The 13,645-nt window shown below is 55.1% G+C and overlaps 1 protein-coding gene across 3 annotated transcripts in view; it reads left to right on the top strand.

Moving 5' to 3' along the window:
- The window catches only part of BCL9L (BCL9 like), a 43,254-nt gene extending 30,425 nt beyond the window's left edge, over nucleotides 1–12,829 (top strand). For 2 of the 3 annotated variants that reach the window (XM_028707459.2, XM_028707457.2), the window contains exons 3-8: nucleotides 55–180; nucleotides 1,381–1,579; nucleotides 2,013–2,097; nucleotides 2,913–5,196; nucleotides 8,475–8,735; nucleotides 9,303–12,829. In XM_028707459.2, coding sequence (XP_028563292.2) covers nucleotides 55–180; nucleotides 1,381–1,579; nucleotides 2,013–2,097; nucleotides 2,913–5,196; nucleotides 8,475–8,735; nucleotides 9,303–10,363 — 4,016 coding nt within the window. In that variant the 3' untranslated portion in view covers nucleotides 10,364–12,829. The remainder of the gene's footprint in view (nucleotides 1–54; nucleotides 181–1,380; nucleotides 1,580–2,012; nucleotides 2,098–2,912; nucleotides 5,197–8,474; nucleotides 8,736–9,302) is intronic. The other variant, XM_028707458.2, reaches the window with a different exon arrangement.
- The last annotated feature ends 816 nt before the right edge of the window (nucleotides 12,830–13,645 follow it).

Below are 13,645 nucleotides of genomic sequence, written 5' to 3'. Positions count from 1 at the left end.
CCCCTCTGGGCCAGAGGAGCAGCGGGTGGCTCACGGCGCATTCCTTCCTTGTAGGCGAAGTGGCCCCCCGGAGCAAGCGGCGCTGCGTGCTGGAAAGGAAGCAGCCCTACAGTGGGGACGAGTGGTGCTCTGGACCAGACAGCGAGGAGGAAGAGGAGAAGCCTCTCAGCAGCGCCCACAGTGAGTCGTCCTCGTCCCCCCATGTGTGTCTTGCATGTCCAGGTGTGCGTGGGGAAATACTGGCCCCTAGTGGCTTAGCATGAGCCCAAAGGGCTGCTTGACTTGCAGCATTTTGAGCATCACTTACTCTGGGATTTGCATGTTTTGCTTCCTGAAACTGCAGTGAATTGGCACCCAGAACCTTTGCCCACAGCCCTTCAACGCAGCGGGCAGCAGCCCCGCCGGAGCACACATGCAAACCATACATTTAAACTACACCCCTGCCCCAAGAATATTGGGAGCTGTAGTTTGGTCAGAGTGCCAGGAATTGTAGCTCTTTGAGGGGTGAACTAGTTTGCAGGATACTGTGAGTGGGGTAGGAAAAATGGACTTTAACTGTATAGAGTTTTTCACAGCATCCATCTCCTCGGGTTCTTTGCAGCTGTTCAGTTTCTTATTATTTGGATGGAACACATTTATTATGCTATTTTATTTATGCTAAAATTTCGGCCTCACTTTTCCAGTTGGGTGGAGAGGCACAATAGTTGGGTGGAGAGGCCTCACTTTTCCAGTTGGGTGGAGAGGTACATACGAATTGTTACATTTTTAAAACAACAACAACAACAACAACAACACAATAACAATAATCTGGTCATTAAAAGCAGCAAAGTAGTAGTAATAATAGTAATAATAATAATTTATTATTTATACCCTGCCCATCTGGCTGGGCTTCCCCAGCCACTCTGGACGGCTTCCAACGAAATATTAAAATACCATAACGCATCAAACATTAAAAGCTTCCCAAAGTAAATAACAGACACCCCTTGAAACAGACCCATTCACAACCATGACTTCCCATCTCCTTTCCTTTGGCCATTCCAGCCATTTCCTTAGTGAGAAGCCTCCCCACCCTCATCTCCCCCAGCAAAGAGGGATCTGTGATAGCTGGAACCAGCACAATGTGAAATGCATGGGGGACAGGGAGGGATGGGAACCTTCTCTTGCTGTGTTCTTTTTGTGGGCATGACCAGGAAATATCATCACATACAGGATGGGGATTGAAATAAACTGGAAAGGAGGTTGAGCCTCCCTGGATATGGACCTCCAGCTGTGTCCAGGCTTTTCAGCTCCCTGCTTCCAGCTCCGAGGTTCTCCTGCTGGACCCAACAGCTGACCAGCGGCTCTTGGCTCTCTAACTCCTTCTCTCCCCTTCCACTGCAGATTGTAATGTAGCGGAGTCGGCAATGACCGCGGCCTCGCAGCTGGGCCCGGGACCCAATCCGCTGCCAGCCTTGAGCGAGAGCAACGCGTCCGGCACGCCCCATGGAGCAACCCCCGGCCTGAGGTCAGACACCAGGAACAGTGGCGGGAAGCAGCCGTTGCAGTTCGTTTATGTCTTCACGACGCACCTCGCTAACACGTAAGCCTTCGTGTGGCGGATTGGGTTCCGGGCCTCCCTCTACCCGTGGCTTCTCCTGTGGGCACGGCTTGGTGGGCGGCTTTCCAAACAAACCCACTTCTGCCCAGAGTTTGTGCCCCTCTCGGCTTCGCCACTCGGCTCCCCTCACCTGTGGCTGAGGCCTTGCGGCTCATTCTTCTCCCCAACGGGAATTGAAAGGCCCTCCAGCCCCACGGGGGCAGCGTAGAGTCAAAGGAAGCATTGCATTCCCTGGGACACCCCCCTTCCTCAGCCAAGGCATCCCTTCCTTTGCATTCAGGGACCCCAGTCACGGGTACCGTTGGTGGGGAAACAGCAGGCAGGGCTAGGGGAGAGCCCAGGTTTCTTAACCGGATGCATGTGGGACGGGCCGGCAAGACGTCTGCTTCATAGCCTCCCTTGTTTGTGCTTGCAGGGCGGCAGAAGCTGTCCTTCAAGGCCGAGCGGACTCCATCCTGGGCTACCACCAGCAGCATGTGCCCCGGGCCAAGTTGGATCAGGTAGGAAAAGGATGGGGGTTCAGGGCTTTGGAACTGCTACGGGCAGAGGTGTCACGGTCCTGTTCACAGGCGATCGAAGTCCCGGCTGGGGACATCAGGACCGGGGGCAAGATGGCAGGGTGGGAGCAGGAACGGGGGTCCATAAGCCAGGAGTCAGGAAGCCAAGAGTCCAAGGGTCAGAGAGCCAGGAGTCAAGACGCCGAGGGTCAGGAAGCAAGGTATCACGAAGTCAGGGGTCCAAGGAACAAGAAGCAAGGAGTCTTGAAGTCAAGGGTCCAAGGATCAAGAAGCAGCGAGTCAAGAAGCCAAACACAGCAAGGCAGGAAACATGTTGCTGTGGCAAAGAGCCGAAGGGAAATGCTGATCTTATATCCCTTCCCAGCTCTTGCCGCCAGGCGCTGTGAGTTACCAGTCAGCCTCACCTGTGCGGCTGCACCTTGCCTCTTCAGAACAAACCTAGGAAGGCCCCAGTCCTGCAAAGTCCTATTGGTCACAGGGCCTGGCTCCTGCCAGACAAGGGGTTGTCAACCTGGTCCCTACCGCCCACTAGTGGGCATTTCAGGATTCTAGGTGGGCGGTAGGGGGTTCTACGGCACAAGCTGAATCCTCCTTCCATCCAGCACTGGTGGGCGGTAAGGAAATTTTACCATCAAGAAAGATGCATCAGTGGGCGGTAGGTATAAAATGGTTGACTACCCCTGGCTGAGGGTTTGGGTTGTTGCGGGCCACACCATTGAAGGTGAAGGTTGGACGTGTGCACCCTGGAACAAGGCATCCACTCACCCCACTGACCCTCCTCCTTTCCTTCCCTGCAGGTGCCCATCCCAAAGATACAAGCCACTCCCGAGCCGCTGCCCATCAACCCGTCTCCTGCCAGCACCCCGCAGTCCCAGCCCGCTGTGCCCCCGAGCAGCCAAGCCCAGGGGCAGCCTCCGGCTTCTGCACCGCCACCTCCCCAGCCTCCGGCACCCCCACCGCTGGGTCTTGGCCAAGGACCGCTGCCCACGGCCGGCCCCCTCCCGCAAGAGGGGGCTCCCGAGGATGCCCGCCGGGACCTGACCCCCAACTCCGTGGGGAACGGCAGCAGCAGCAGCACCGCCCCCAGCGGCACCCATCCTAACACGCCCACCGCCCCCAGCTCCTTGCCTGCTGGGGCCGCCGATGGATTGATGGGGGAAGGGGCCAACGCCGGGCCCCCCTCAGTGGGGAACGGGCCCCGCAACGCCCTCAACACGGAGGGCCTCTCCAAGGAGCAGCTGGAGCACCGTGAGCGGTCTCTGCAGACCCTGCGGGACATTGAGCGCCTGCTCTTGCGCAGCAGCGAGGCCGAGCCCTTCCTCAAGGGGAGCCCCGGGGCTGGCGAGGGGGGCGTCCTGCCTCCCCAGGCCCCTCCCCCGCAGGCCCCCCAGGCCCCTCCCCCTGGGGCCCCCGGCTTGAAGAAATACGAGGAGCCCTTGCAGTCCATGATCTCGCAGACTCAGAGCTTGGGGGGCCCCAGCCTGGAGCAGGAGGGCCCTGTTCCCTCCGGAGTGGACATGGGGCAGCAAATGAACATGATGATGCAGCGGCTGGGCCAGGACAGCCTGACGCCCGAGCAGGTGGCCTGGCGGAAGCTGCAGGAGGAGTACTACGAGGAAAAGCGGCGCAAGGAGGAGCAGGTGGGCATGCACGGCGGGCGGCCCCTGCAGGACATGATGATGCCCCAGCCCATGGGCACCATGATGCTGCGGGGGCCTCCGCCGCCCTACCACAGCAAGCCCGGCGAGCAGTGGCTGCTGCGGGGCGTGCCCATGGACATGCCCGAGCAGATGCAGCTGCGGCCGTCCTTTGCGGGGCCGCGATTCCCCGGGAACCAGATGCAGAGGGGCTTCGGGGGCATCCCCAACCTGCCCCTCGAGTCGCTGGGCCCCATGGGCAGCGTGCAGCGCCCCCCGAGGCCCGGCATGGCCTGGAACGAGGACATGCCCATGGCGGGGCCTGGCAACTTCGCCCCCGGGAACCTGCCCTACCTGCCGGGACAGGGCGAGGCAGAGCGCTTCGTGACGCCGCGGGCTCGCGAGGAGATGCTGCGGCACCACCTGGAGAAGCGGCAGGGGGCGATGCAGCGGCCCCTGGGCATGGAGATGGAGCGCATGATGCAAGCGCACCGGCAGGTGGAGCCGGCCATGTTTGCCGGGGAGGGGCTGGGCATGGAGTTTGGGGGCTCGCGGGCCATGCTGAGCCCGCCGCTGCGGGACATGGAGCCGGCGCTGGGCCCCGGCAACCTCAACATGAACATGAACGTCAACATGAACATGAACATGAACTTGAACGTGCAGATGACGCCTCAGCAGCAGCAGATGCTGATGTCGCAGAAGATGCGCGGCCCCGAGATGATGCCCTCCGAGGAAATGGCTCGGCTGCGTGCCCCCAACGGCACTGCAGCCATGATGGGGGGGGCCCCGAAAATGATGATGGGCTCCCCGTTCCCCAGTCAGGGGCAGCAGCAGCCGCCACCACCACCGCCTCCTCAGCAGCAGCAACAAGGCTTCCCCGGCATGCAGGGCCCGTACCCTGCTGTGCCACAGGAGATGAGCAACACCACAGACATGTTTGGCCCCGAGCAGGGGGGCATGGGCAGCACCACGCGGCTCAGCCACATCCCCCTGCCCCCCACCACCAGCGCCCCGTCCACAAACATGCACCAGGCGCCCGTCAGGGGCCTGGGCCGCCGCCCTTCCGACCTGGCCCTCAACATGGGGCAGATGAACTCTCCCAACGTGGGCCGCCTCAAGTCTCCAACGCTCAGCCAAGTTCATTCCCCGCTGGGCACCTCCCCTTCCGCCAACCTCAAGTCCCCGCAGACGCCCTCCGCCATGGTCAACCTGCCAGCCGCCAGTGCCACCAGCGCCCCACTCAAGTCGCCGCAGGTTCTCAGCTCCGTGCTCAACGTCCGATCCCCGACCAGCTCCCCCGGCCACCTCAAGTCCCCGTCCATGGCCGTCTCTTCTCCAGGGTGGGCGCCCTCGCCCAAAAACGCCCTTTCCAGCCCTGGCATTGGGCAGAACAAGCCAGCCCTTGGAATGAGCAACTCTGCACCCCTGGGCAGCATCGAGCAAGGTAATGGGCCTGGATTGTACCCTGAGGGCAGGGACTGCAGAAGGAGCACGTTGCTATTGAAAATAGCCAGTTTTAAATTGAAATGCGACTCTCGTGTTCTTTTTTTAAAAAGTAAAAAGAGTAAAGCCTACATTTATCTTAAAATTGGTTGTTCTTATCAAACAGGAAGTAGGCATCTTTTTAAAAATGGAAATAAAACAGGGCGGGGGGGGGAGTGTCTGCATTAGATGTCAAGCATTGCAAATACGGCTCAGTAGATTAACCGTTAGGGTGGCGCTGTGGGTTAAACCACAGAGCCTAGGACTTACCGATCAGAAGGTCGGCGGTTCAAATCCCCGTGACGGGGTGAGCTCCTGTTGCTCGGTCCCTGCTCCTGCCAACCTAGCAGTTCGAAAGCACGTCAAAGTGCAAGTAGATAAATAGGTACTGCTCCGGCGGGAAGGTAAACGGCGTTTCCGTGCGCTGCTCTGGTTCACCAGAAGCGGCTTAGTCATGTTGGCCACATGACCCGGAAGCTGTACGCCGGCTCCCTCGGCCAATAAAGCGAGATGAGCGCTGCAACCCCAGAGTCGGCCACGACTGGACCTAATGGTCAGGGGTCCCTTTACCTTTACCTAGATTAACCGTTGTATTATTATTTGCTTGATGCTGAGGATCGGCTGCTAACAAGTTATCAGCAACATCTGGGTCCAGACACTCTCCTGCTGCCCTGTACGCCAAGCCCATTCTCTGAGCCCTTCTATGTGCCCCTGTTGCCCTGCTTTATGCGGTGCTTGCAGTTCTCAGGTTGTATGTGCCGTTCTGCCAGCTTCCAATGAATATTTGCTTCCTGTTTCATAGGGAAACACAAATTACAGTGGTACCTCGGGTTACATACGCTTCAGGTTACATACGCTTCAGGTTACAGACTCCGCTAACCCAGAAATAGTGCTTCAGGTTAAGAGCTTTGCTTCAGGATGAGAACAGAAATCGTGCTCCAGCGGTGCAGGGGCAGCGGGAGGCCCCATTAGCTAAAGTGGTGCTTCAGGTTAAGAACAGTTTCAGGTTCAGAACGGACCTCCGGAACGAATTAAGTACTTAACCCGAGGTACCACTGTATTGGAAAGAAGGATCAGCCCTTTCTTGTTTCTGGAGAGAGATGGGCAATGGGTCTGAAAGCAGGTGGTCTGTTTCTGTGTTCCGAGAGAACCTCCAAATGGAAACCCTATTGAAAGAGAAATACTATGTATACCAGCTTTCTCCAACCTGGTGCTCTCTGGATGATTTGAACTGCAACTCCGTCGCAGCCTCTGCTGGTTGGGGCTACTGGGAGTTGTAGTCCAACCTATCTGGAGAGTTATAGGTAGGTAGCTGTGTTGGTCTGCCATAGTCGAAACAAAATAAAAAAATTCCTTCCAGTAGCACCTTAGAGACCAACAAAGTTTGTTACTGGTATGAGCTTTCGTGTGCTGCCACATACATCCGGACAACACCATTACTGGCCCCAACCACATCAAACATACCATCTCAGAACTATTTAATTGCTCATCTTCTAACATTGTGTATGCCAGTGTTTCCCAACCTTGGGCCTCCAGCTGTTTTTGGACTACAACTCCCATCATCCCTAGCTAGCAAGACCAGTGGTCAGGGATGATGGGAATTGTAGTTCAAAAACAGCTGGAGGCCCAAGGTTGGGAAACACTGGTGTATGCCATCAAATGCCAAAAGTGCCCTTCAGCTCTCTATATTGGACAAACAGGCCAAACCCTACGCCAAAGGATAAATGGACATAAATCTGATATCAGGAATCACAAGACAGAGAAACCAGTAGGAGAACACGTCAATCTCCCAGGACATTCTACACAAGATCTCAAAGTAGCTGTCTTATTACAAAAGAATTTCAGAAATAGACTGGAAAGAGAAGTTGCTGAATTGCAACTTATTACCAAACTTAAAACCATGGAGAGACCTGGTCTGAATAGAGACATTGGATTCTTATCTCATTATACATGATATAGCTATTTTTAGCCGTCACACCCATTGCTTTTTCCTGTAAGACCAATTGCAGTCGTTAACAGTCATCAACAGGTTTACCACACCTATCAGCCAATCACCCATTCCCACCACCCTTCTGAGTAATACCCCTCCCCACCCTCTCACTATATATAAGGGTCTGGTGACTTCTGTTTTAGTGTATCTGAAGAAGTGTGCATGCACACAAAAGCTCATACCCATAACAAACTTAGTTGGTCTCTAAGGTGCTACTGGAAGGGATTTTTTAAAATTTTGTTTCGACTATCTGGAGAGCACTAGGTTGTGAAGGCTGATATATGTGCATGTTTTCATCTTGCAACTGGCAGGCACTTTTAATCAAAAATATACCTGAAGTATATGTGGGAAACGGTGGTTTAATACATGACCTGAACATACAGTGGTGCCCCGCAAGACGAATGCCTCGCAAGACGGGAAACCCGCTAGACGAAAGGGTTTTCCGTTTTTGAGTTGCTTCGCAAGACAAATTTCCCTATGGGCTTGCTTCGCAAGACGAAACGTCTTGCGATTTTTTTCCGCTCCCCCCCCCCTTTTCTAAGCCGCTAATAGCCTTTTAGCCGCTAAGCCTTTAATAGCCGCTAAACCGCTAATAGCGCTAAGCCGCTAATAGGGTTGCTTCGCAAGACGAAAAAACCGCTAGACGAAGAGACTCGCAGAACGGATTATTTTCGTCTTGCGAGGCACCACTGTAGTTTTTCATCAACTCTTTGCCCTTTCCCACACCAGTGGGTTGGGTGGGAGTGAAATGCTGTGGCGATTGTATCCCTTTGACAACAAATGCCACCCTCACTCTGGGGCCAATATGCGCCACTGTCTTTGGCTGGCGTTGTTGTGATGGGCATTGGTTCCTGCGCAAGGGCTGCTCGCAAGTAGCGGTAGGAGCCAGGGGCGAAAAAGTAGGCGGAACAATGGATCTGATCCATACCCTTGGGGCAGTTGGCCACAGAAAATGTTCAGAGGTTTCTACACCCCTCTATAGGAAGCTTCCTAATACCCTGTCGGTCCAGTGGCCTAGTATCGTTCCACACTGACTAGCAGTCATAGGCCCTTTAAGGTTTCAGACTTAGGTGGTCTTTCCCAGATCTGCCAGGAGATGTGGTTCTCTGCCACAGAATCACAGCCCTTCCACACAAATATTTCTCCATGCGTCCAAGCAAGAGGTGTTGTCCCGGTTCAGGGATGCTGTGGAGGCCGCTGCCAGCTCTGAATCTTGCTTCCTAAGCCGCTTGCTGTCTCTCTCATTACAGGTCCGATGGCGCCTGGGCCTAGGAGCAGCTCCTCTGCCCCACCTAGCAACCCCTCTGGCCCCCTGAACCCCAACCTGCCTTTTCCTTCCTCTCCAGATCCACCCCCGTCCCAGAACCCCTTGTCACTCATGATGTCCCAGATGTCCAAGTACGCCATGCCCAGCTCCACCCCTCTCTACCACAACGCCATCAAGACCATCGCCACCTCGGACGATGAAATGATGCCCGACCGGCCGATGCTTCCGCCAGGTGCCATGTCTGGTAGGTATCGGTATCGTGGGACCCGCATCCGGCTGGATAGGGGAAGGAATTGGGGCTGCCTTCTGCCGCCTCTTCAGCCATGGGGTCTGCATTGCCTTTTTTGTGGCTGGCAGGGAGAGTCTCCAGCTCCTTCCCCCAGTTGTCCCGGAGAGGCTGCTTCAGATACTCCTGCAACCCTGAGAACCCCAACAGGCATTTTGGCTAAATGCAGGTTAAATGGCACTCAAAGTGGCAGCTGGTCTCTTTGCCTTCCTTCGTGATCTCTGCTGCCAACTGTGCTGGCTAGGAAGGGCATCTCTAGCTGCAGTGGGGTGAGCCCCTGGCATCTTCCTCCAGTTATTTCTGGAGAGAGAAGTGGGGAATGTGCCTTTCCTCCCGTAATAAATAATTCTGTCTTGAGAGAGATTGGGGTGGGGTGGGGCTGCCGTTGCTGAGCCTCCACATGCCAGCCCTGCTTCTGTCCTGCCTTTTGGGGGTGCGGGGGGGGTGCTTGGTCCCCATGGCTTCTTTGCTTCCTGTTGCCTTGCCTGCCACCTAACAGCCCCCCCTCTTTCTTCCTCCCTCCAGGCATGGGTGGGAACCAGCCCAACCAGATGCACATGAACTCCGTGGGGCCAGCTCCTGCTCAGAGCCCCATGGGGATGAACCTGCCGGGGCAGCAGCCACTCTCGCACGAGCCCTCAATGTCCTCGCCAAGCCCCCTGGGCGCCAACATTCCCATGCACAGCGGTGCGCCCCCCCAGAACCCGATGATGCTGCCCCCCAATGCCCAGGACTCCCTGAACCAGCCCTGCGGCCCTTCCGGACAGCTGATCTTCCCCCCGCGCCTCCAGCAGCCCCCTGCGAATGGGGGCAATATGCCCATGGCTCCCGGGGGGCCCGGTGTCCAGCAACACTATCCGCCAGGCTTGGGACTGCCCCCGGAGGAGCTGCCCCCACCGCAGCCGGGGCAAATGCCGCCGCAACAGCAGCAGCGCATGGCCGGGAGGATGCCGCCGGAGCCCTACCCATCGGTGCTTCCTGGTGTGGCTTCGGTGCTCAACGACCCGGAGCTGAGCGACGTGATCCGCCCCACGCCCACCGGCATCCCCGAATTCGACTTGTCGCGCATCATCCCGTCCGAGAAGCCCAGCAGCACACTGCAGTACTTCCCCAAGGGCGAGGGGCCGGGGCCCAAGCCGCAGCCGCCCTCCAACCTGCACCTCATGAACTTGCAGAACATGATGGCAGAGCAGGCCCCGGCCCGGCCCGGCCCTCCGGGCATGCAGCGTGGGATGGCCATGTGCCACCCAGGACAGGTGCCCCCCGTGCTGGGCAGGACAGGCCTGGCGCCCCAGCAAGCCATGATGAGCAACAGCATGCACCAGGGCATGATGTTGCCCCAGCAGCAGAACCTCCTCGCCCAGCAGAACTTCCTGCTCATGCAGGCCAAGCAGCGCAGCATGTCCGTCTCGGGGGAGATGTATGCGCAGCCGGGTCACATGATCTCCCCGCAAGGCTCGCTCATGGGCCCCCCACCCCAGCAGAACCTCATGGTCTCACACCCCATGCGGCAGCGCAGCGTCTCCCTGGACGGTCAGATGAGCTACGGCCCAGGAGCGGGCGGCATGGCCAACCTGCCCTTCTGAGGCTGGCAGCGGGGAGCCTCCTGGTGCAGCCATGCTGATGCCAGCCCCTGTCTCTGCCCTGGCACAGAGTTTGGTTTGGATCTTTCCTCTGAGTGTGAATTTCTTTCTTTCTCTGTCGGTTTCTCTCTCTCTCTCTCTCTTTTTCTCTTTCTCTTTTTTTAAGTAACCAAAATGTGCAAGAGGGTTTGGAACAGCTGTAAATAGGTTGGGGGGAAGCAGCAGCAGCAGCAGCAAAGTTTTGCTGGCTTGGAATTGTTTGTATTTCTGTGTTTTAATAGAAGCCTCAAAACCTGTTTTTTGGAAGAAACAAATTAAAATACAACCCATTGACAAAGTTCGACTCATTGTGGACTGGAAATCCCGAGCTCGAGGGCCCAGATGCAGGTTCCACCAGCTGATTCTCTCTGCTAGGTGCCAGCTAGTCAGGTGATGCAGTGGCCCTCTGCGTAGTCTGGCGGAATGCCTCCTCCCCACCTTTCCCCTTTTCCCTATGTGAGGGAAGGACGTCCTTTGGCTTGTATGGTTTTGGTCCAGTCTAGCCATGCTGTCAGCCCAGCAGCTCTACTCTGGGTCACTACTTTGGCACACAACCATATATTCCCCCCCCCCCCCAGAACTCCGCACAAGACATTGGTCCCCTAGCAGGTTAGGAGCAGGTTCGATGTCTGCCTCTCTTCTCTCTCATTTGTGCAGTCATAGCATTTGGAAATGAATGGCCCTTTTCTACAAACAAACACACACACACACACACACAGCCAGAATGGGAAATGTAACTTAAATGTTGGCCACCTCCTCCCATAAGCCCCTCACGTTTAGTGCCCCCTTCTTCCACAGTTTCCCCTCCAAGGCTACTGATTTGCATCAGTAAGATGGGAGAACAGAAATCCCAGCATTCCCATCTTATTTTGGCTTGTTGCAGTTGCTACATATGTTCTCTCACAGGTCAAGCAACCCTTTGCCCTGGTGCATCTCTTCCTGTCCCCTGCCCACCCCCCTCAAAAAAACCACACACCTCTATACACATATGCCACATAATGCGAGCAAAGTGGGGAGACGTCATAGTAACTGTGATTCAGTCCATGTCAAACGAATGTTTCATTGATCTCCTTTACTTAATTTGGCTTGAATCGTAGAAATGAGCCAGTTGAATGAATGGAGACTAAAAGCTGGCTTTGCCAGAGCACTGAATCAGAACGTTTGAAAAGCCCCGTCTGCACTTTTGGACTGTTTCTGATTGAAATATTTGCATACAGAAAAAGTGAGCAGCTTGATGACTAAAAGCAAATATAATGCAGATCTGTGATATGACAAAGTTCTAGGCATCTAGTATTAAGGAGTGGGTGCTCCCCACATCTCCCCACCCAGCCCATGCTCTTCTGCGCTTGTTCCAGTGCTGCACACACCTCGGTAGCATTTATCTGTTTTTGCTTGAGAAAGGCCTTGTTCATTCCCCACCAAGCCTCTATGGCAAACACCATCACCTGCTGGGTGGTACCAAGATGGCACCAGGACCTGCAAGCTTGCGATTGCTCACAAGGACGACATTCCCAAGCCCTTAGAGCGTGCCACGTAATAAAGCCAAAATTACCTGCCCTATTTTAAATTCCATCTGGCCCTTTGAAAGGTGTGCGGTACTCCTTGCAGAAGTGTGGAGATGTCTTCATCCTCCCGCTGGCAGCGAAGATGACCTGGGAGGCATCTAAGGTCTTCTGCACTCAGAACTGATCAGTGAAAGGGGTACAGAAGTGAGGGAAGGGGAAGCGGGGAGTCAGTTGTCCTGAAAATCAAAGGGAAATGTTCCTGGTTTGCGTATTTGCCCTTGTGGCTGTTGCCCCAGCCGAAGCCTGTGATCCTGATCCTCTGTGGCAGCCGCACCTGCCAGGTGTGTCACCTTCCAATCTGCTGCGTCTGGTTCATCAGCAATATGGTGGTCCTAGGCCCCTTGCCACGCAGTCATTCACACAGCCCTTTGCTCCCTCCCTGCCTCACCTTGCGCTGTGAACGTTGTCCAGTCTTGTGTCTTGTGCTTTCTCGCTCAGCTCCCCAGCTTGAGCGGCGTCTGCTGAAAGTCTGCCCTGTTCTCCTCTGTCTCTTGCCACAACCTATCCATTTCCCGTTCTCAACACACACATGCACACACACCTGACCCAAGCGATGCAATTTCAAGCAATCCAAAATGCCCACAACAGATGTGTTTGTGCCCAGGTAATGGGGACTGGCCCGCTCTCTTGTCATCCCATGTGGGGAGGGGGAAGGCCCCTCTCCCTGCCACCCATGCATTTTGTACCATTCTATAAATATATATATATATAAATATAAATATATAAATACAATATGTGAAGACATCTTATTGGTTTTTATTTTGAAATGATTTCTAGGCTTGTTTTTGGGTATCTGTGCTGCCTGTAACGTATTGATTGACCTGTTTTATAGGTGCCTTTTTATTAAAAAGACATTTCAAAACTCGCTTGGAAGGAGCCTTTTGTGGTGTCTTTGAGTGTGGGCAGGAAAGGGCTGCTTGCTAGTCTAATGTATGATTGAGAGGGGCCCCGAATCTGCAGAGTTGGTTTATCTGGACTTTCCCTGGCCACAATATTCCGTGCATGTACGCACACACCCTCGTGATAAGACCCATTTTTTGTGTTAGTCACTAGGTGGCTTTGGACTTGGTTGTATCCTATGCGATTCAGGGTATTCCATTTACAGTCGTACCTTGGTTCTCGAACAGAATGCGTTCTGGGAGTCCGTTCGACTTCCGGAACTGTTCAAAAACCGGAACACTCACTTCCGGTTTTGAACGTTCGGGAGCCGAAATGTATGAGTTCTGGGGCGTTCGAGAACCAAGGTATGACTGTACTGTTGCTCTAAGGGAGACTGCAAAGTCTCGGCCTTCCCAAGAGCCTCTCCAGGCCTTCGCTTTGCCATCCTGAGCCTGTTTTGTTTCACAAACGGATGCCAGCAGGAGCAGGAGAGGAAAGTGGGCACAAAATCACTTTATTTAATGTACCCTCTGATATTATTTGCAATAGGAGCAGAGTAATGCTGAGTAACATTTCACACAAGCTTCTCGTGCCCCCCCTCTCCACACACAGCCCTCCTCAGCTACATGAGCAACACACACACACACACACCTTGCCAGCTCCCAAACAAACAAGGACTCCTGCGCAGGTAGCAGGTGCTGCGCTGACAGGAGATGTTCACCTTGTTGAATGGGGAGCTGCATGCAATCCCAGGGTGCAAGTCCAAATGTGGTTCCCAGCTGAAAGAGGGCGGCTGCAGAGT

This window comes from Podarcis muralis, chromosome 15 (assembly GCF_964188315.1).
Source record: "Podarcis muralis chromosome 15, rPodMur119.hap1.1, whole genome shotgun sequence".
Taxonomy (NCBI): Eukaryota; Metazoa; Chordata; class Lepidosauria; order Squamata; family Lacertidae; genus Podarcis; species Podarcis muralis.
This window is presented reverse-complemented; position numbering and strand designations above follow the sequence as displayed.